General features: G+C 42.6%; 1 protein-coding gene across 2 annotated transcripts in view; it reads left to right on the forward strand.

The window, feature by feature from the left end:
* RUNX3 (RUNX family transcription factor 3) overlaps nt 1–20,804 on the forward strand; it is a 151,932-nt gene extending 131,128 nt beyond the window's left edge. For both annotated transcript variants that reach the window (XM_020803262.3, XM_072979493.2), the window contains exons 6-7: nt 2,730–2,885; nt 15,054–20,804. In XM_020803262.3, the coding sequence (XP_020658921.3) occupies nt 2,730–2,885; nt 15,054–15,577 (680 nt within the window). In that variant the 3' untranslated portion in view covers nt 15,578–20,804. The remainder of the gene's footprint in view (nt 1–2,729; nt 2,886–15,053) is intronic.
* Nucleotides 20,805–21,889: the final 1,085 nt, after the last annotated feature.

Here is a 21,889-nt window from a genome sequence, read left to right on the forward strand (position 1 = left end):
CTCAGCACATGCTGTGCAACCCAGGAATTTTGTCCACATTCAGTCTCAGCCAACTTGGGTTCAGGATCTAGAGGAGCAGGAAGGCTTTTTTTTTTAATTGTTGTGTTTTCTAGACAACTGGGAGTCTGAATTCCTTACCCATCTCTTGCAAATCACTCAGAGATCTTTTCTGCCCATCCCTGCTTCGAGGGATACATTTCCAGCATTCCATGGTTGCATTTCCAGTGTCTCTCGTTGTGCCAAAATGCCCCCAAACTACCAGCATGCTTTTTATTACTGCCTGTAATATCAGATTCACATCCATCTTTCCATATGGAAAACATTTTATGTGTTTGATGTAGCGATAGAGATCTTCTTATTTGGAGGGAGGGGGGGAAACAGCATGCTTGTGTTGTGATGTCATGGGGTGCCGAATATAAAATAATGTCTCTGTTAGTTTAAAGCAATCTTGCGGAAATAAAAGAAGCAAGACCCAGTAGCATTTTGTTGTTGGTTTGTTGTTGGTCCATTTTCTTGGCTCTGTGGCATGAATTTTGAAAAGAAGGAAGGAGAGAAGAGAGGGAGGGAGGGAGAGATCGAGAAAGAGAGAGAGATGAAGAAAGAAAGAAAGAAAGAAAGAAAGAAAGAAAGAAAGAAAGAAAGAAAGAAAGAAAGAAAGAATATTTTTTTCAGATCGTTCCTATGAAAATTTAGCACAGAAGTACTACGTCTGTAAATAAAAAAATTATTCCTTGGATTTGTTTGCTTCTGCTGAGGAGCCAGAACTCCCAACTTTATATTTCAAAAGGAATTAGTTTCATTACTCATTATTGTATAGGCAGCCTCCCATTTTCATTATAGTTGCTTTGAACATACAGATAATTCTTGCATTCATGTTATTCATCCCTTGCATTATTACCAACAGGCTAGAAAAAAAGCATATGATAATTATTATTAGAAAAAAAAATCCTTGGGGAAAAATTCACGGAAATAGCATCTGGTAGCTAATTTTAATGCAGCATTTTGAGAATGTTTATTAAAAATACAATGGCAAAAGCAAAAATAAGAATGGCAATAAACCTGGGAAAATGCCCTTTAAAAGTAATAGTTGAAATTAACTCGGTAGTACTCATTACACCTAAGTAGCCAGGTAATTGAGATGGTACCTTAAAAGTGACATGTATTACATCTAAAAAGTAACTATGTAACTATTAGTTATATTATTGTTTGCCCCAGTAACTAGTTACAGGCAACTGTTAACTGTAATTATTTACTTTGAAGCACTGGAAGAGACAGAGACAAGAAGGATTTTGTAACTCTGAAGAGCATTGAGTTCAAGGCCCTGGCCTCTCCTTGAATGACTGATATACTAAGTTGGAGGCCTAGCCTAACTATATGCTGTGGTGTATGCAGGCATGGGCATATATATTTATTTATTTATTGCATTTATACCTCGTTTCCCTTCCAATTTGTCAAGTCCGCATACATGGCTCTCCTCTTCTCCACCTTATCCTCACCACAGTCCTATCGAATAAGTCAGGCTGAAAAAGTATGAATGCCCCAAAGTCGCCCAGTAAACCTGTTGACCAGGTGGGGTTTTGAACCCAGGCCCCCGGACTCCTAGTCCGCCCCCACTAACCACTGTATCAGAGTACTTGTACACACTAGTGTAGTGATATATCCAGTGCCATATCACTGTTTTGGAGCCAGTTGGTTAGGAGAAATTTTATCTCATGCCTGTTGATTAGGAGAGTTTTATGTCATTTCGCCTCCATCCGGGCTCCCTTGTTTCCTATAACGTCAGCTACGGGCCTTGAGGAGGGTCATTTTTCCTAGCAACAATATATTATGAGAGAGCTTCGTGCTTCAAAATATTTTAGGATGGCTCAGTCTTGAATTGGTGCTACAAAAGACACACAGCGGTTGAAAATCAAAAGTGCTCCAACTGGTTTCTTGATTCCGGTGTTCTGGGACGCTCTTTAACATGTGCTGTTGGGGAGGGATTATTATGATGGATGGATTGCCCTTCCAAATTTGCCACTGCACTGTCATTCATGCAGCAGAACAGGACTGGCGCCATGCTGTGGGGTTCTGAGAGCAGTAATCCAGAAAAGGAACTTTTCCAAAATGCTGATGAGGCATGTCTCTCATATCCGGTCACATTCCCCACCCCACTCCCATGGTGAGCCATGTGGTGTTTGCGTATTAATCATAATGCACACTTCAAAAAGCATTGTCTACATTTGTTATACGATTCTGCATCTTGTCTGGCAGTCCTAAGGATGGATACACTGTGGGTTCTTTCTGGACTATATAAGATGCCATTAAGTGGACGTACATCACCTCTCAGACACGTGTATCATCAGTTTCTGGACTTTTCTGTACAATATTTCTGCACTATCCATGGGGGAGTTGCGCTAAGCCCAAAGAAATGGAATTTTAGCCACGAAAGCTTGCAGTTTGTTTGATTTTTAGTGGTCCAGTAAAAGTTGTCTCCCACTCTTACATTTGTGCAATCTTGGGGAGCACACAGCCTTCTCTTTGCCCTTTCTGGACACTTAGGAAGGAAAAAGATTTAGTTTTCTATCCAGTCCTTTCATCAAAAGGAGCTGTGGTCTCTTTCAGCTTTGGATGTTTAGGCCAATGAGTACAAAGCCTTTGGGATAGCAAACAAGGATTCAATCTGTAGCTTGTTTTCTTGTTTGCTGGCTTGTTGGTTGATGGATATGTTTATCTTCCTTACGTTTCAGGGCACAGGCAGAAACTTGAAGAGCAAGCCAAATCCTTTCCCGATCAACTGGAACGCCTCCGACACTCAATGAGAGTCAACCCTACGACCCCCAACCCCCGAGGATCCATCAGCACTCCCGGACACTTTGGGGCACAGACACAAAGCCAGATTCAAGGTAATCAGGTTGGATCCCTTCACAGAAGCCGGCAGTCTGTCCTGTGGCTATAACAGGAGCCCAATGAGAGCTGGTTTCTAGTCAGATCTTGGAACCCTACCTTCCAAAACCTTGCTTCTCGCTTGTAAAAGCCTTGCCTCTTTATTACAAATTACTAGCAGTGTACTCCTTATTTAAAGAAAATGACTTTTTGATTCCTTTTAAACTGATTTTTGACAAGCAATACACTTGCAAATGCAGAAATGACCAAAAAAGAAAAATCCCTCAAATGAGACAGCAAAAGCAGTATTTTAGGGCTAATTGGTAAATTGTACTCATTGTGCAAGAAATAAAATAGAATAAAAAGCAAGAATGCAATAAGTCAGTGACATTGCTACTCAGAAACGAAGACATTCAAATTTAGTCCTATAGCACCTAGGCTCCAATAGCCAGCAGGGAATTCTGGATAAATACAGGACAAAAGGAGATGTTTTCCATCTCTACCCAAACTGTAACACATTACAATTAACATTACTTCCAAATTCCGGTTCGACAGCAACATACACAGGCTGGCTGGATTGAACCACCTGGGTGTGTTTGCCCCACCAGGTATTTGGCATTTAATAATAAACACAGCTGGATCCATTGATTGAAATCCAGTTACTTACACTCATGAGTGTAACAACAATGGCATAAATTCTGGAGGCAAACTGTAGAAGTTACAAAGTCAGTGTGGACACTATCTGTAGCGTACTATGAATCAATTTGCAATGAATAATGTCTACCCTGACTTTGTAATGTGTAGCAATTTGCTGCCTAAAGTCACATCATAAATATTAATCAGCAATAGGATTCTGGCCATTATTAATTAATTAATTAATTAATTAATTATTAATTAATTAATTGACATGGCCATATTTATGATGGATCAGACCAAAGGCCACTGGTCTGGCACACTGTTTCCTGCAGTTTCTAAGCAGATGCCTTTGGAAAGCTCATGAGCAGTACAGGAGACCCGAACACACCGACATCCTCCCAGTTGTGTATCCTCCCAAATGATGTCGACAGGAACAGTTGTCTTTAACACCAAAAGCAATATGCACCCTGGTTCACAGCCGTTAATAACCCAGGCGATTTCCAATTACCTGCTACGAGCAACCACCTATTTATTCATTTATCTGTTTGCAATATCCCTGTGCCAGTCTCATTAGCATAAGTACTCTGCAGAGCAAATTAGGATTATAAAGCCATAAACACTAACACACCACAACATTTAATGCAACATAAAACCAGCAGCAAAATATACATTGAGTATAAATCGGCTCACTGCAGCACCAACATATAACAGTGTTCCAAGAACACAGAAAAGGGTGTGTGTGTGTGTGTGTGTGTGTGTGTGTGTGTGTGTGTGTGTGTGTGTGTGTGTGTGTGTGTGTGTGTGTGTGTGTGCGTGCGCACGTGTGTGTGTGAGTATGAGTGCACACAACTTCAAAAGAACAGAAAGTACAAAAATACCAAAAGGCATGAAATTAGATTAATTTGGAAGCAAGAGTAAGTCATCCACCTCCCCATACTAGGTTCCACAACTGCAGTTATTCCAAAATCTTTGGCTTCCAATTTAAAACACTTGCCAATAGTTGCTGATTGGCTTCCTGAAATCCAAAAATCAGTGTTGTTGCAAACATGCCATATCACCTTTACATTTTTAGGACTTGATTTCTTATTCTCACCCCTTTGGTTCACCCCCCCAAGTGCTAGCAATGTTGATAAATAAGAAGTATAATAATAATAACAGTATTAGTAGTAAGTATTCAAGTATTTGTTAGAATTCATATATATACTGAACTTCTTAAGCATGAAATAACTTACGAGCAAGGCAGCCTCTTGAGAGTGAAAGCTAAAGATGTTATGGGAACAATGAGTCCACTCTGTGTTTTAGTCTGAACTTTAAAGCAGCTCTCCAGGGTGCTGAACCTCTTTGAGGGGATAAGGTTCATCACCTTGGAAGGGTCTGGTAAAATTCAGACTAAAGCTCATTGGATCCATTGCCATTGGGACTTTAGAGGCACCAGCCTGTAAGGGGTGCTTGCAGGTGGGCTTCTCAACATAAGCTAGGCACCTGGAGGTAATGAAGATGTGCAGGTGAGACTCTCTACTCCACAAGGAGGTTTCCAAAGTCCTCCAACCCTCTGTCTACTACACACCACCGGCACTCTGTTGTTGTCGTTTTCTACATCTACTTAGATTTTCTCTAGGCCTGTTGATCTTTTTTATGGTTAGTGCTACATAAGATTTCTCAGTCAAAAGACTGAATTCCCTACCATGTCTCTTTCCTTCTCTCTCTCTCTCTCTCTCTCTTTAAATAAATTTTAAAAAGAGGTCGTTTTAACACAGTTGAGTAAATGTTTCAGCTTCTTCCATCTTCAGTGATGTAGACAGGTGCATTTCAAATGGGCGTGATGCAGAGCATGCCTGTCAGCAGCACGGACTTCTTTCTCCCTCCCATGCATTTTTCTTCGAGTCTGGAGGGCAGGTGAGGTGGCCACGTCCTGTTTTAAAGAGGAAGGTGCTGTGCCTGAAAACAGCCAGGGCACACTCCTTCTCTTGAAGGGGTCCTCCCACTGAAAGGTTTATGTTTGTTCTGACCATAAAGAACCACAAAGACAGAGAGTGCGCGCACAAGGGCTCTGAAAGCCACATTGAATGCCTGGACACAGGACTCAGCAGGCACATAAACTGGCTGATGCGGGTCTTCTCTCCTTGAGTGAGATGCACTGTAACTCTCTTTCACCTATAAGCAACCCTCCACATTTTATCTCTGTCCCTGTAAATCCACATGCACAGTTTATGCAAATCTGAATCTTCCTTTGGGTTCTTTGTTGGTGATGTCTGTGTGATCCCCCTAGGGCCGCCCGCAACAAATTTTAGCTCTTTCTGAACCTTTGCTTCTTGTGATTCGGGCAGTCAGGTCTGGACCTCGATTCCCAGCCAAGGCTGCTATGAAAACAGAAGCCACCTTCGGTTGGATTGGGTTGTTTAAACCAGAGAGAGGCTGCCGAGAAGCTTGAAAATATAATTGTGTCTTGTTCAGCTCTAAAACACAGGCAGAGCAGGGGGCTGTACGAAAGACACCAATAGGAGCAGGAAAACGTGGGCAACTTGTAAAATGGGAGACTCCTCTCTCTCTCTCTCTCTCTCTCTCTCTCATTCTCTCTCTCTCTCTCTCTCTCTTATGTTACGGACCCCTCTAAGGCAGAGGGAAAGAGTGCTTAGCCCCAAGAGGCAGCAGTACTAGGCGAGGTGGGATGATGACCTCTGGTTGAACACACATTCCTAGTTTCCTAGTCCCCTGATCCAAAGTGCTGCCATTTCCGTTGATAGATCGGGTCAGATGTTTGGGGAGTGCAGGCGCTTGGTTCGCTTTCACAATGGTTAAATTCTTCCCTCTAAATGGGCTTATTCAGTCAAGGCAGCAGCTGGTGCGATTTCGAGAAGAAAATAAACATTTCCTTCAAATATTTTGATTGGCAGCACGACAAGCAAAATACTCGCCCTTGGAATTGCCAGGGCCCTCAAGAAAGAAATACAGGAGCGGACAAAATCTAGAAATCCAAATTGGGCCGTAGTAAATTTTTCAAAGGTGAAGCCATAAAAAGCTGTGGTTTCGTCTTTAAAAAAAAAATACACCCCAACAACGATTATTTGGCTGATGGGTTTTGCTCGTGGTTTAGACCTGTGTGGGGAGAACGGGGGGAAAAGACGCTGTCAGCTGCAGCACCAGATGGAGTTAAAAGGTGACAGAAGGTTAGAGCAGAAAGCCTTCTAATTCCGTTAGATGCTAGAGGCAATCTGTACCAAAGACCACACTGAGGTGGCAATCGTACGCAAAAATCTCGAGATATCTCTGAAATGCAGTATGTTGTTATCATTTTAGTCCATTGATATCTCTGAAAGCTAGTGTGCTGCAGTGGAAAGAGTGATGAACTAAGCTAGATTTGCCGTAAGTGGGATTCAACCGGACAGCATATAACAAGACCTGGAACACATCAAGTTGGCCAACCGAAGGAGTTGTTTTCAAGAATCCAGAGACAGGAAATGTTAAGGATCTTTTGGACATGGGTGAAGGATTCTGGGGCTGACAATCCAAAAGCAAGCATTCCCCATCTTTGGTTTTGGGCCCCCTCCTCCCAGTCCCCTGACATGCTGATGGTGGGGGAGATGTTCTTGGAAGGTCAGGAGTGCCCAAGAGGGAGGAGGGCGCTCCTGGCACATTCCTGTGACATCCACAGCATTGCTTTTAATGCATGATGAGGATTCATCTGAAACCTGTACAGATGAAGCTAACGGGAAGAAGTGAGGGGACAGTCCACGGAATCACGGTTTGGGCTTTTCACTGGATGGCGCCAACTCAGGCTGAGGGCTGGATTGCGCGTTTGTATGGCAGATTCATACTAAACTTGCTAATTAATCTTGGATATAGAAACCCAGAAAGTTAGGGAGAAAGCAAAGCTGAATTCTTCTCCTTGATACTTTGGCTTTCCATATGCAGAAAGCAGAGCTTGGAAACATTATGTTTTTGGACCCTAACACTCGGAATGCTGGCTGAAAGACTCTAGGAGATATAATCCAAAAACAGGACAATGTCAAGTTCAGGCAAAGAGCTTGTTTTCCTGAAAGGGCATCCAAGGTGCCTCCTGCACCACCAGCCCAGGACCACAAGGACCTACAGCCTTGCATAGCGAATGCCACCAAAACTCTGGCATTTGATCCAATTTGTTGCATAAACTAGTCAGCTTTCCTTGGGGCACCGTGTTCTCCTTTGGAGTTGCCTTCAGTTGCTTGCTTAATGTGAGTGATTCGAAATGAGCAAGAGAAACGCACGTGGTCCTTTCCTCCCAAGACTTTTGTTAACGTTATCCTGTGCCTCATCACTCAGGGAATATATAATTGCCTGAAATATACTACGTGCTCTGCAACAGAAATTAAAACAAACAGGTTCCCTGCCCACAAAATCTAATTAACAAAAGAACAAAAGCTACAGAGGAGGGTGAATCATTTCTGCGCTTAAGAATGAAGGTTCTACATGTTTTGAGCAGAAGTCTTCCTTGGAGCGGAAGCCGTACAAAGTGACCTTGTACCTGGTCGAGGAAGAGGGCTATTCCCATGGAAGTCCATTCAGAAAAAGTAAACATCGGAGGTGTCTACAGCATACTCTTAAAATTCTCTCCAGAAGAAGCTATGTGACTCTGTTGCAGAGAAAAGAAGAAGTCCTGCCGCACCATAAAAGACGGACGTGTTTTACTGCCATACGAAGGAGTGGGCCACACAACGCAAAACCTTATGCCAGATAAAAATTTGTTAGTCTTCAAGCTGCCACAACAACCTGTTTAGTTAAAATTCTCTTTTTAAAAAGTATATGCAATGGAATTTCAATAGGAAGGTTTTAAATAATTATTAAATATTATTTTAAATATATAATACCATACACACACAAACATACACACACAGAGACACAGACACAGACACACAGACACACACACACACAGACAGACACACACACACACACACACATTCCATATATATAGCCTTTGTAGCCCAATCCATCAAACACCCAAAACAGTCAATCAAAACAAGCCCTTTGGCTCTGAAATATATGTGGACAATTAGTTACCATCATGTATATATATGATGGTAACTAATATATATATTAGTTATTGCACTTGGAATATATATATATATTCTATTTGGTTACGGTCTATTAGAAATGTGTTGTGCATCTTGTATCCTCTTAATTTATGTTGTGATGGTAACTAATTGTCCATAATGGCTTAGAGGAGTTTGAGGCACTCTCTTCACTATGACTCAACATCCTGCTTATCTTTGGATGGACGAGTCTGATTGGACTGGATCAAGTCCATTGTTTGGTTTGTCTGTTAAGTCCAGCGTTCTGTTTCCAACCATAGCTGGCCAGATTCTCCAACGATCATGCACACTGAAAAGCAAGGGCATGGGGGAGAAAATTCTCCTCTCATTGCTGCAAGTGTCCCCATCGTGCCAAAATATTGGCCATACAAATGGACCACCAGAGGTCTCCTGGAGCTATTTGGCTGCTGTTCTTCCCCTCTGCAGATGATGGGGGAAGCAGTTCCTTGGCAGCTGATTGGGCTATAAGGAGTCATTTGTTGTTCGGACAGGAGGAACATATGGAAGGGGGTGGGAGTACATCACTCCCCCCCACACACACCTCAACAGACCCTTTGTAGCCCATACCATTGCACACCCAAACAATCAGAACAAACCCTTTGGCTCTGAAAACTTGGGAGGGGGGGATACTGCTGGTCCGGCAACCCTAAATTGCACTTTTAGGTTGATGAAATCCACCAAATTTACCCCTTCCCCCGGGTCCATTCAAAAGTAATTTAGGAGGGGAAAAATGACACTTTTCATCCAATATTTTTAATAGCCGCTTTTATTCCTCCTTGCTGCCTACCTTACTGGCTGATGTATTTTAACACGACAGATGTATTTTTAAATTTTTAATTTGTTGGGTGGTGTGTCATTTATTCAAGGCAGTTTTGTTGTTTTGCTTCCCCCCCCTTTTTTTTTTGTGAGACACCATGGGAGACAGGGAACATTTCTCCCCCTTCAGAGTCCAAAAGGTCCCCAAATAAAATGAAATATGAGCAAATCCGCTAGAGTTCCTGAAGGCTGGGAAATTGCTTACTTTTGCATTTTGCAAGCAGCAGCAGCAGGATTCTTGGGAGCGAAGGATGTCTTGTGTCCCTAAACAAGCACAGTTCCTTTTTCACTTGGATGAAGACCTTTTTTCCCCTCCCCTCCAGCAACTGCACCTGGAGGGAGCTGGTGTATGCTTCCATTTGCATCTAATAGGAAGAACTTCATACACCAGGGAGGCCTGCTTGTGGCGTTTAAGCATAGGTTCCCCTACTTTGTTTTGTTTTTCAAGCCATCAGTAATTAACACATTTACACTGCTTCTCTCTCTCTCTCTTTTTAATGTTAGCTGAGGGCAGCAATTGCCAAGAATTGCAAGCACAGACTCATAGGAACTTAGCGTCTCAAAAAAAAAAAACTTTGGGAAGGCATTGGGGGCAGGGGCAGACGGGGGAGGAAGAAAGAGAGAGGAAATGTGCCCTGAGCACTTTGCTTTTTTTTATAAAAAAATCTGAATTTGCTCTTTATGGAATATTATTTATGGCCGCATGAAGTATAATGAAGGAACGTAAGCCCTTCCTTCTGCTCGGCTGAGGCTGCCGAGCGGGCCAATGGCGCCTGCCTGCTGTTTATTTCAAGATATCCATCTCCTGGAATCTCTCACATCCAGGAGGAGGAGGAGGAGGAGGGCTGGAGGGGGCAACCGTGGAGGCATGCTCGGGACATGACGAGAACATGAATCAGCTCAAAAGTGCCAGGGCAGGAGTTGGACAAGACAGAGGAGGGGAGAGCTAAGGGAATGAAGGGTGTCACCAGCAGTGGGGAGGGAATCAAGGCCAATGAGCTAGACACACGCACCCTCCCACACATACCCAAAAAGCATGGACACAAACTCCTAGGGTGGTAGTCAGGAAAAGAAATTTTTAAAAAGAAGGAAATCTAAGATCTCCCGGTCAAACTGTTTGTGCGCAATCACGGCAACCGCAGAAATGTCGTGGAGCCCAGGATCAGAGGATCAAAGCTCCAGGACCTTCTGAATGGCCAGACCTCTGGCATCATCTGCCACTGTCCTGAGGCTCCCCTTTTTTCTCAGAGCTGGGCTGCAATCTTCACAGTTGCTGGGAGAGGGATGGATTTGCCCAGGAACAGTAAATGGCTACATGGCTAGAGATGGGCATGAACTGAGCCACGAACTGGGCTGGTTTGGGGTTCGGTTCAGGGTTGGGTTTGGGGGTCCTGATTTGTCAAAATGAAACGAAGTGCCAAACGTTTTTCCATTCAGCACTTCGTTTTGCTTTGGCAAAACAGGACGCTTCCCCCTGTCCCCCTGTCCCCATCACCTCCCTACGTTGTCTTGAAGCCTCCACCTCTCCCAGTGCTGCTACCGCCGTCCAGAGAAGCAGCAGGCTGGGCTCCTTGCACAGAGTGGGGCTTTCTGCCTGTGCACAGGCATCCACCTATCAGCTTCACATACTCCCCCAGCACAAACCCAAAAAGCAAACACTGAACCGGTTCGTGGGTAGTCCCGAACCACAAACCATCATCAACCAATGGCTTCCCGGTTTGTGCCCAACAGAAAGAGTGTTTAAGTGGGGTTTGCTCTTGAATGAGTTTTGCAGAAGGCCTGGTCCTTATTGGCTGATACAGACCAGTCCAGCTGTCTATCTTTTGGACTCTCCTGTGAGACGGCCAGTGAGTAACTGGTGCCCACTGCAGTTGGTGAGGTGGGTAGAGCCCAAGGCAAAAATAAGGTGTTCAGACACAGAGGAAGATAGAGGGGGTAAACAAGCATCCACAAGTGGGCTACAGTCTAGAGACAGGCAAGAATGATTTGTCTGCGGTGAGTCTGTGCCTACCCTGCAATATCCTTCAGATCAACTGCTTTACTTGTTGCTATCAAGATAAGAGATGTAGCTTCCCTTCAAGGAAGGTTGTTGTTGAAACCTGTAGGGCACATCCTCTCTCTGTAAATGCTCGTCCCTGAGCATCCAACTAAGGCAAGGGTGGGCAGAATTCAGCATGTCAGATGTTGCTGGACGGACACTCCCAGCATTCCTCCCTTTGGGAGTTGTAGTTCGATGGTATCTGTAGGGCTAAAGCTTTATTTGTTCTTTGTACTTTTTTTAAAAAAACTGAGAGCCAGCAGATCTCTGACTGGATCGCTATTGTCTTTTTTTCTGTATATTAAAGCAACATAATTTGGATCCGCAAGATTATGCAGCTGGATATGGAGGCAGCAGTCTTCATTTCCACTCATAGCAATTGCCTGATTTAAAACCCACCACCTTTCAAGCAGGTATCAACCTGGCAAGGTAGGGTGGAGAGAAAGATGTGGTATCTAAGGACCAGACAAAAAACATTGACTGGTATTATACAACAGATACAAGTTTTAGCCAAAACTACTACTACTACTACTACTTCTTCTTCTTCTTCTTCTTCTTCTTCTTCTTCTTCTTCTTCTTCTTCTTCTTCTTCTTCTTCTTCTTCTTCTTCTTCTTCTTCTTCTTCTTCTTCTTCTTCTTCTTGCGTTATGCCCCACACTTATGAATCTCATACTTAGTATCCTTTGTTTTCTGATTGGCTATTGAAAGGCAAGCACAGGCTTAATTTGCAAGCCTTATAGCATGGCTGAAGAAATCCTGCTGTGGGATCAAAAGCAAGTTCATCAAGTTACTGCTGGACATAAGGGGCTTGTTGTTGTTCTGTGCTGGTTTAGGACTCTGGAGACTGGGGTTCGAATCTCCACTCAGCCATGGAAACTCATAGGGGTGTGAAATTGCTAAAATCACTCCTTAAATATCTCACCTTGAAAGCCAGGATAAGGTTGCTATAAATTGGTTCCAGCTTGAAGGCACAAAACAATAGTTAAAATGCAACAGTGACCCCAGATAACTTGTTGAACAATGTTTTAGTAGCATCAACATTATTCGTTACAGTAAAAATTTATGAATTGTCATTATGTTACTTCCCCCAAATCAAAGTCATTGTGTCCACATTCCCTGCAGTCTAAAATGTGATGAGATGGGTAACAACATTGTGGTTTTTTTTCCACAAGCTCTGTGTACATCCTCAATTCCACCATATGGGTCACTTTTCTGTGAGCACCTGTGGAGAGTTAATGTGGGACAGGCAGTCATCAGAAAGATGTTGTCTGAGAGATGATATCCTCTCTCACTAGAAATTTTTATCTGGTACATTATTCCCAGTCCATCCAGTTAAGCAAGTGGGGTCCCTCTGGAACCAGGAGCTGAGCAAAGCACTAACTGGGGACGGCGTTTTCTCTCTTTTCTCAATGAAATACTGTTGTCCCAAAAAAGGAGAAGCACGTTTTCTTTGGGGTTTTTTAATGCCTTCAGAACTATTAAAAAGAAGCCGCAGTAGCATGACCTACAGTAAGCAAAGTTTCAACTGTGTGTTTATCGGCTTGGTCCCCCGAGCCTCTCAGCACAAACAGACCACCCACAGGAAGGCCTCAGAAGGTCTTGTGTAGACTCCAGCTTTCCCTCCCTGTCTGTCTGTTTGTGTGTGTGCATCCATGCCAGAGCGGATGGATTGACTAGGTTAGGGACCTGCTGTCAGAGGGCGGTGTTGTCTATTTACGACACAGCCCCAGAGAATAGCTAAACAATTTTTATTTCGGTGTTTATAATTCCACGCTGGCGGAAGGCTAAAATAGAAGCTAGCGTATTGCTAGTGGGTTTAAAACAGCAAACCGTACTGGCAGACAGAAAGTAGGGTTTTGGTTTAAGTAAACATATGGATAGGACAGGCTGGCTGCAAGATTCTGGGACATATAGTCTGCAAAAGTCATTTATCTAAGTGCTAGGATCACGTCTCCCAATTCATTCATGCTTCCCAATCTGATTTTCTATTGAAATGTTTATCATCTCACTTTTCCCTCTCTCCAAATGTGAGGGGTTCAAAACGATTCTTCAGGTTCTGCCTACATAGATAAATAGTACTACAAGATTTCCTGCGGAGGTAGAACAGATGCATTTGTATTTTTTACAACTGATCACATGATACAAAGGCCAATGCCCTTTTCGCTTCCAAAGTGGAGGGTTTTAAATTAAGTCACTGCATTGATACATTAGTTTAGTGTTAGATCGTCCCTGCATGGACAAAAAGGGGAAAAATTGATATGAAATTAAAACAGCTCCAACAAACTACAGCAGGCTGTGTGTGTATGTGTTTGTATGTTACGGAGAATTTTGGAAAACCTCCGTTTTCCCTAACACTGTGCAACCAGGTAGAAAGAATACTGACAAACCACAGCAGACTACGATGCGTCCCCGGGATCTCTGTATGCGTTTGTATGTTACAGAGAACTTTAGAAAACTAGCCTGTGTAGTTGCAACCTTAGCATGAGGAAATAATAATAAAGAAAACAACAACAACTCAAGAAACAATAAGCAGGAAATTAGAAAACCAGTTCTGTAATTTAGTGAAAAGAAATCTTAAGCCCTAGTATGATTTTTCAGGATTTTGTTAATATAAGCGCTACCCCCAAAATAAGCCCCAGTTAAGTGAAAGCCCACCCCTCCACCCTTGTGCAGCAACCAGAAGAAGATGATGTGATGGTATTTGATGGAGGACAAGGAGTGTGAAAACGAGAGTTGGGGCTTTGCATGTAGATTAGAACCTTGATTTTCTAGTGCTCAAATTCATGAGGATAGTCCTGTAGACACAGATATTCCTTCCCATCAGATCCAGTGCCTTCCACATGTGAAGGGGAATTGAACTGGAGATGGGTGTGTGTGAAAGTGACATGCTCTCCTTCCTTACAGGTTGACTTACTTTAATTTCTTAATTCCTAAATAGGACTCCTTTTATAGTTATTATATTTATTATTGCTATGTCCTATTATTATTTTTTCCCCTGTTTATTTAATCCTTCATTCAACATCCAATGTTTGCACACATGAGCATGTTTATGGAGCCAAGACAGCACCAACCACACATAAGAAATATCAGCAGGCTTTGTCCAGCCCCATGGGTTGTAGAAGCACAAAAGTACATTGTGGGGCAGGGAAGGACTAATCCTATAAGAGGAAGAACCTCCCTCGGGGGTTCAGTGAGACTTGAGGTTACCCAATGACCATCAAATGCTGATTGACTTCTCAGAAGGTGTGGGATGAATAATGGTGTAGAGCAATGGTTCCCACCTTTGGGTCTCCAGGTGTTGTTGGACTAAAATCCCCAGAAGCCCTCACCACTAGCTAGGCTGGCCAGGATTTCCGGGAGCTGCAATCCAAGAACATCTGGGGGCGCAAGGTTGGGAAACACTGGAATAGAGTATCACCGAGGAGAGCATGCCAGAGTGACTACAGCACCCAGTGGACATCTCCACCCACCATGGAACCTTGTTTCCCCTTATCAATAACGGTGGGACAACTTGAGATAGACCTTCATTTCCAATGCATAGAAAGAATGTGTTACAGACGTTTCGACGTGCAATAATTTATTCTCTCTTTTACCTATCTTTCTCCTGCTGTCTGTTCTTTCTCCAAAATTAGGTACATCTGACTTGAGCCCGTTCTCTGATCCACGCCAGTTTGACCGGTCCTTTTCTGCAATATCGGGCCTCACAGAGACGAGGTTTTCAGACCCTCGGATGCATTACCCCGGTGCAATGCCGGCAGCCTTCCCTTACACAGCCACGCCATCGGCCACAGGAATTGGTGGCATCAGCATGTCCAGCATGCCTACTGCCACTCGGTTTCATCATACCTACCTTCCTCCACCATACCCTAGTTCCACCCAAAACCAGAGTGGACCGTTCCAAACCAATCCTTCCCCATACCACTTATACTATGGTACCTCCTCCGGGTCCTACCAGTTCTCCATGGTGGCAGGGGGAGAACGCTCACCGACGAGGATGCTCCCTTCCTGCCCGAGTGCATCAGCGGGAAACAGCTTGATTAATCCCAGCCTTACCAATCAGAATGACGGCGTTGAAGCAGATGGTAGCCACAGTAACTCACCTACAGCCATGACCACCACCGGCAGGATGGATGAAGCTGTCTGGAGACCATATTGAAAAGGGACGAGTCAATGAGGCACCTTCAGCTTTAAGTGAATTAAAATGCCCAAATGTGTGCTGTGTTGGTTGCTTGTTGAAAAGAGTGGGTCATTAAAATGAGTCACAGCCGGATGTGCTTTTCCCAGAATGCATCACAAAGTTTGATGGATCGTATACAAAATATAGGTGATTAAGTTAATTAAGCAATGATTGACTGGAGATGGGCTGAGCGTTGTATACATTTCAAGACAAAATCCTCGCCGCTCTTTAAGTTCCCCTTTGACCAATGATCTGTTATGTCTCAAATGTACATAGAAATGTAAGGAATAGAATTGCTTTAATCTTTCCCAAGGATATGGTGGAATGTGAATCAGTCCTAATCAATCATCTCAAAGGCCATTATATATATAATGGTGAATGAGCAAACTATAAAAGTGCATAGCTCTCCATATACCAGAACTGGTTAGAGAGCTCTACGAATCCAGGTCAAAATGAAGCTAAAAAACAAACAGTATCATGTTCTGCACCAAAATATTTCTGCTATTCAATGGTAGAATCAGGAAGAGATAAGAAACCCTTGTCTCCAAAGCCATTTGGGGTGGTGGAATGGAAATCAAATGGGCCTCGTCCCCCAGCATGATAAGTTCTCTTCCACAAGCTACATATAAAATGAAGAGAGCTGCTGTTTGATGTAATGAGACTTGTGCAGAAGAAAAAACACAACGTCCCAGTGAATTATACCTGGGGCTTATGTGTGTTGGGTTGAGGTACCGTTTTCGATTTCTGATTTCAGGCCATGAGAAAGACAAGATGACCCTTTAACCAGCATTCCACACTCCCAAATTTTGAGTGAGTGAGAAATCTAGGCATGAAAATAGGTGCTACAACAGTGAAAGACTTGTTGAAACTCTTCAGAAGAGACTTGTGGGTTTGGGCTAGAAGTTAGAATTCGAAGTTCCTCTTTGGGACTACAGCTTCCAGGCTTCCTCATCCAGTGTAGCCACTCATTTTTCCAAGCTCTCAATTAAGGTCTACCCATCCTGTTCCTCCTGATCCCAGTTTCTCTTGTAAGGTTACACATTCATGACCAGTTGCCATATATGTCACTGCCCCAGGGCCATAGATTGAATTCTCAGTGAGAACGTAAACTTCTGCATATTGGTAGGATTCTGGGATCTGCGTTTTGACTTTTCCCAGAATCCCCCAGGTGGATTCTAGGATTTGTAGTTCAGCAAAGATCTGGATCTAGGTAGCATGATTTTCAGCTGCTCCTATGGGCTCACAGTGCCTCCCCTATTCAAAACCATGCCTTATTTTCTGATTGATTTTTAAAAAAACATACCAAGATATTAGGACAATGGTAGGTAGAAACGTTCTCCCTGATACCAACAAGTTGCTCACTGTCTAGCCAGTGGATGAGAAGGGAGCAGGAGATGAATGCAGTCTGTAGGCTTTCTTCCTGCAGGTGATGCTCCTTTTGATCACAGCTCCTTGCCACCTTTTATCTAAAACGGTCTTAGACATGGAGAGCAGTGGGTTAAGATCAGGACCCCTACTGACCCAGGCTTGCTCATTGTATGGAGTATAGCTGTATGCACATGAAGCCTTTTTAAAATTTTTGTTGAATGCTTACAGACCAGCCAAGAAAAAGAGCCATAAGCTGCAATATTCAATGCAAGAGACCCTAGATTTAGACTTCCCCCAAATCTCCAGACAGGATGGCATGGGTGAATTGTGAAGGATCTAGGCAGTCTTGAAATGTACTCAGTTGGGAATCCGCAGAGTATCACTATGATCACTCAAGAATCACTATCTTGGAAATGTTACTGCAATGAAATTTGTTCAAAGTTCTGCACCTGAGCAATGAAACTGGCAAATGAAGCCCATGTTTACTCCCAGTGACCAATCACAAAACAGGAGTAAGCTAATTTGCAACATGTTGAGTAAATCAAGCTCATGCTGGGGTAAAAAGGTTTCTTTCAGCTCTTAAAGGAGCTCTGCTTCTAATAACAGACTATAACAACTAGTTTTGAACCTTGGTATATAATAGACTCCTATGCCTGAAGGACTTTATTGATTTGTTTATTAAGAACTCTTCCAGACCAAGCAAAATTTCTACCAAGATTTCTGCCCAACCTTCCTGTTTAAAAGCCACTTTTCTTCCTACAAAAGCCACTTCTCTATTAAGAAAATTTTAAGAAATGTATTGGGGGGAAAAATCAACTGCTTCGCAAGACCCTTTGGCATGCTTGTTTGTTTGAGTGCAAATTGAAAGCTTCTGACTTAGAGGCTCTCACCAGTCGTAATGTTAAATGGTACAAAGTGTTAATGGTACAAAGCAATACTAAAAATAAACCATGCTATCAGGAGTGATGAAAAAGTCATTGAAAAAGGTCACACTATTGGGCGAGACAAGACAAGCATCATACGGATGGCAGGAAAAATACTGATTAACATCAGCACCGATAATCAGTATAAGAGGGAACAAATGCTTCCTCTAAAAGGGTCCTGAATATATGAGAAGAGGGTCTTTGAGAATAGCCCGCAGGTTTTCAATGCAAAGGAAAAGCAATATTTTCACATGAACAACATTCAATCTTCTAAACCCCAACCAGCTGGGTGTGAACCAAGCAATAGTGCAAGATCATTTTAGTTCAATCATGTTTTGGTCAAAAACGTCTACATGGGAGCCCCTTCAGAGCCTGACCAATTCCACTTAAGGCAAAGGGATAGAGACCAGGTTTACAAGAGTGATGCTTGTGGAGAAGTTAGTGTTAGCTACAGTATATGAGTACCTGACATATGTCTGGTTTTTTTAAAAGATTTCTTAAGTAAAGAGACAGCCAATCAGCATGTGTGCAGAGAAAGTGTGCATCACAGAACCCATATCTTTCTTCTACTAGGTATGACCTTGACATAGATGGGAAATTGTGGTTTTTCGCTGAACAGTTGTAGGTATAATTAGAAACCAGAGCTCAAAAAAGTTACTTTTTTTAAAAAAGGGGGGTCGAGCTTTGACTGAAACTAGAAAGATATCTAATATAGCCTAGCCCAATTATGGCTGCACATTTTCTTTAATACCATCTTAAGATCTTGATAAGGCAGAATTCACAAGTTCAATACTGTACTAGCCTTTCCACCTTGCCAACAATTTTGTATATTGTATTCTCGAAGGCTTTCATGGCCGGGATCTGATGGTTGCTGTGGGTTTTTCAGGCTCTTTGGCCGTGTTCTGAAGATTGTTCTTCCTGACGTTTTGCCAGTCTATGTGGCCGGCATCTTCAGAGGACTGGAGTAGGAACTCTGTCCATGCTCTGTTGCTGTTTGTTGGATAGTTGAGTACAGTATTTATAGCTGTGGGAACAGCTTTCATCCTTTTCAAGAGATAGGGTGATCAGCGTGTTTTTGTTGTGATAAGGGGGGAGATTATCTGTCACTGTGATTGATGGGCATCGTTAGCTGGTCTTTTTGTGCAATGATCTCTGGTCCTTGTGGCTGGGTAGAGTTCGTTGACCTTTTGCAGGCCGTATTTTTCAGTATTGGGAGCCAGGCCATGTTTAATTTTAGGCCTTCTTCCCTGTGCAGTCTACAGAGACTGGCGAAACGTCAGGAAGAACAACCTTCAGAACACAGCCAAAGAGTCCAAAAAAACCCACAACAACCAACAGTTTTGTACATCCTTGGTTGGTAGTAATACCCACATTGGATTTAAGAAACATGATGGCATTTCTGTTGAAATAAGAATCAATCTGGAAGTTGAGTTACTGGCAACTGGTCTTCTTTCTTGTTAAACTGAAACGTTTCGCTACTCATGCAATTAGCTTCTTCAATCTGAGTGATGCTACTTGGATGAGTAGCAAAACATTTCACCCTAACAAGAAAGAAGTCCAGTCACCATGACTCAACTTCCAGAGAACCTCACCTGGATGACTGAGAATCTTCACAGATGATAAGAATCAATGTGCACATATGTCTCCAAAGGGCAAAAGTAAGAGAAAAGACTCCACTGTGTTTATAGCCATAACTGTGCACATAGGAGGACAGGGTTGTGACTTCCATATTGAAAAAATATACTGTGTAGCAAACATAGCTGATCCCCAATTATCAATTTTGTGTGCTTACATCTGGTGCCGAAAAGGGTGGGGGAATCTTCGGGTTTTTTATGTTTTTTTTAAACTTCACTCAGCTGTTCTCAAAACCAAATCCCAACATTTTCTAGATAATCTAGAGTCTTCAATCTCAACATGCACTTGTGAACTATGTTAAAGATACAGCATCTGCCAGCCCAGATGACAGAATGTCATGCACAGGCGTGAAAACATCTGTGTTGTTAGATGTAAGTAATCTGATATTTGAATCGGGGGTTTTGTTTGTTTTTGCTTTGCACTATAATATGCTTCTTTTTTTAAAAAAAATGCACAATTGCTTGTACAGTAAAAATATGTTTGGCTCTGGGAATATTTAACTGTAAAAAAATTTAAATCTACAGTGGTCTTTATTTGTTATAATAATATAATTCTTTTTTAAAAAAAATTTGCTGAAGGATCCCAGTTCTTAAATGATACTTCAAATTTGTGTGTGGGAGGTGTTTGTGTGTTTTAAGCAGAATGAAAACCTGATTGTGGAAGGAGATGCTTGCATTCTGTGTATAGCTGTGTCTAACATGGCAAAGACTGGATGGTTTGTTTGGCTTTCTTTGTTTTCTTTAAATGGAGCTGATTTCGATGATAAATATTTTAAAAGATGTTAATAATATTTAAAAGGTGAGGGTCTGCGCCATATCCCAGCCCTACTTGGTTGTATCTTTGTTGTGAAATGTAACCCTTTTCCCTGCCCACATTTTGTCTTTGGTTGTTGTTGTTTTTTTGTTTTGTTTTTAAAACATGTAGCACTTGTAACTAGCTGGGACATAAAGCCTCCTGCAAAATTCAACAGTCCCCCCCAAAAAAGCTTGGTAAAGTCATGGTAAACTTTTCTTCATTCTTGAGCAGACTCACGTTGGCCCCAACTTCATGGCCACAAAATGGCGTCCTATCTGGTCAGCCTTGCCCTGTGGAATGCTGGGAGCTTATTCGGTCGGTTGGCATAGCAACATCTTTAGGCCTGTGTTCCTCTTTTTGTCGAAGAAGAAGGATGGTCCATGTTCTTTATCATCTATCCATTATTGTCTTGTTAGGTGTCACATGTATCCATTTTAATGCCTTATGATGTGGAATAAATAAATGAATGGATATCCATTGGTAAACTGCTTCTTGTCTGCTGAATACTGTCTGGAGATGCTCTTTCAGTTGAAGCAAATGGAGATACCTGCACATTTATAGGTTCAACTACTTGCCAAAAAAAGGGGGGAGGGGAAGGGCAAATTGTAAGACCCTGTCCCACATGTGGGTCCCCGACATGGCATAGTGGATAGAGTAATTGTCTCTAGGTTTGTTTCCCTGGCTTTGCTATGGAAACTCACTGGGATGTGGGATTGGTAAAACCACTCTTTAAATACCTCACTTACGTTGAAAACCCTATTACAGTCACTATAGGTTGGTTCTGACTTCATAAAAATAACAAGTCCCCCATACACATTGCAGGACACCCAGAACTTGGGATGGAGAAAAAAGGCCTGAGAGAAGGGACATTGATGTTCTTTCCAGGATCCCCACCTCCACAAGAAAAAAACAAACAAACCAAAAAAAAAAAAAATCACACAACACCCCAGCGTTCATTTTATCTCTCTTGTGTATGTCTGTGTGTCTTGCATGTGTCTCCTTTAATACTGGGTGTCGGCGGGGAGCATGCTTTGTACCTCCCACTAAACTTACACACAAACATACACATACATGTTTTTTTCAGACCACCCATTTCTTCCTTTTGCTTCCTTTGTTAGCTACCTTTCCTCTCCCCTCCATTTTCTGCTCTCCAAAGACAAGTGTGTAGAGATGTAATTCAACACTATATATGTAAAAGAAAGAAAGCCAAGAAAAGTTTATTTTTTTTTCCCAGAAGAAGGGAAGGAGTGAGACTGGGCAGGGAATAATCAGATTCCAGATCCCTCCAATGTGAAGACACACGATCCATTGCCTCTAACCAGCAGACTCTCTGGTGAGGAGTGATTTGGGATGCAGTCCAATAAGATCTGGCAGGCCATGTCATCTCCATCCTTGATAGGCAATAGAGGTTCACCTCGAGTGGACATACTTTGGCCAAAATGACATAGACATCTGGTGTGTTTAAAACCCAGGCAATGTCCTTTAAAGCCTCAGAAAATTTAAAAAATAAAGAGGGAGGGAGAGAGAATTCTTTCTGATGCTGAGCAATTATTTCGAACCTCCTTCTGCA

The sequence above is a fragment of the Pogona vitticeps genome, chromosome 9 (assembly GCF_051106095.1).
Source record: "Pogona vitticeps strain Pit_001003342236 chromosome 9, PviZW2.1, whole genome shotgun sequence".
Lineage (NCBI taxonomy): Eukaryota > Metazoa > Chordata > Lepidosauria > Squamata > Agamidae > Pogona > Pogona vitticeps.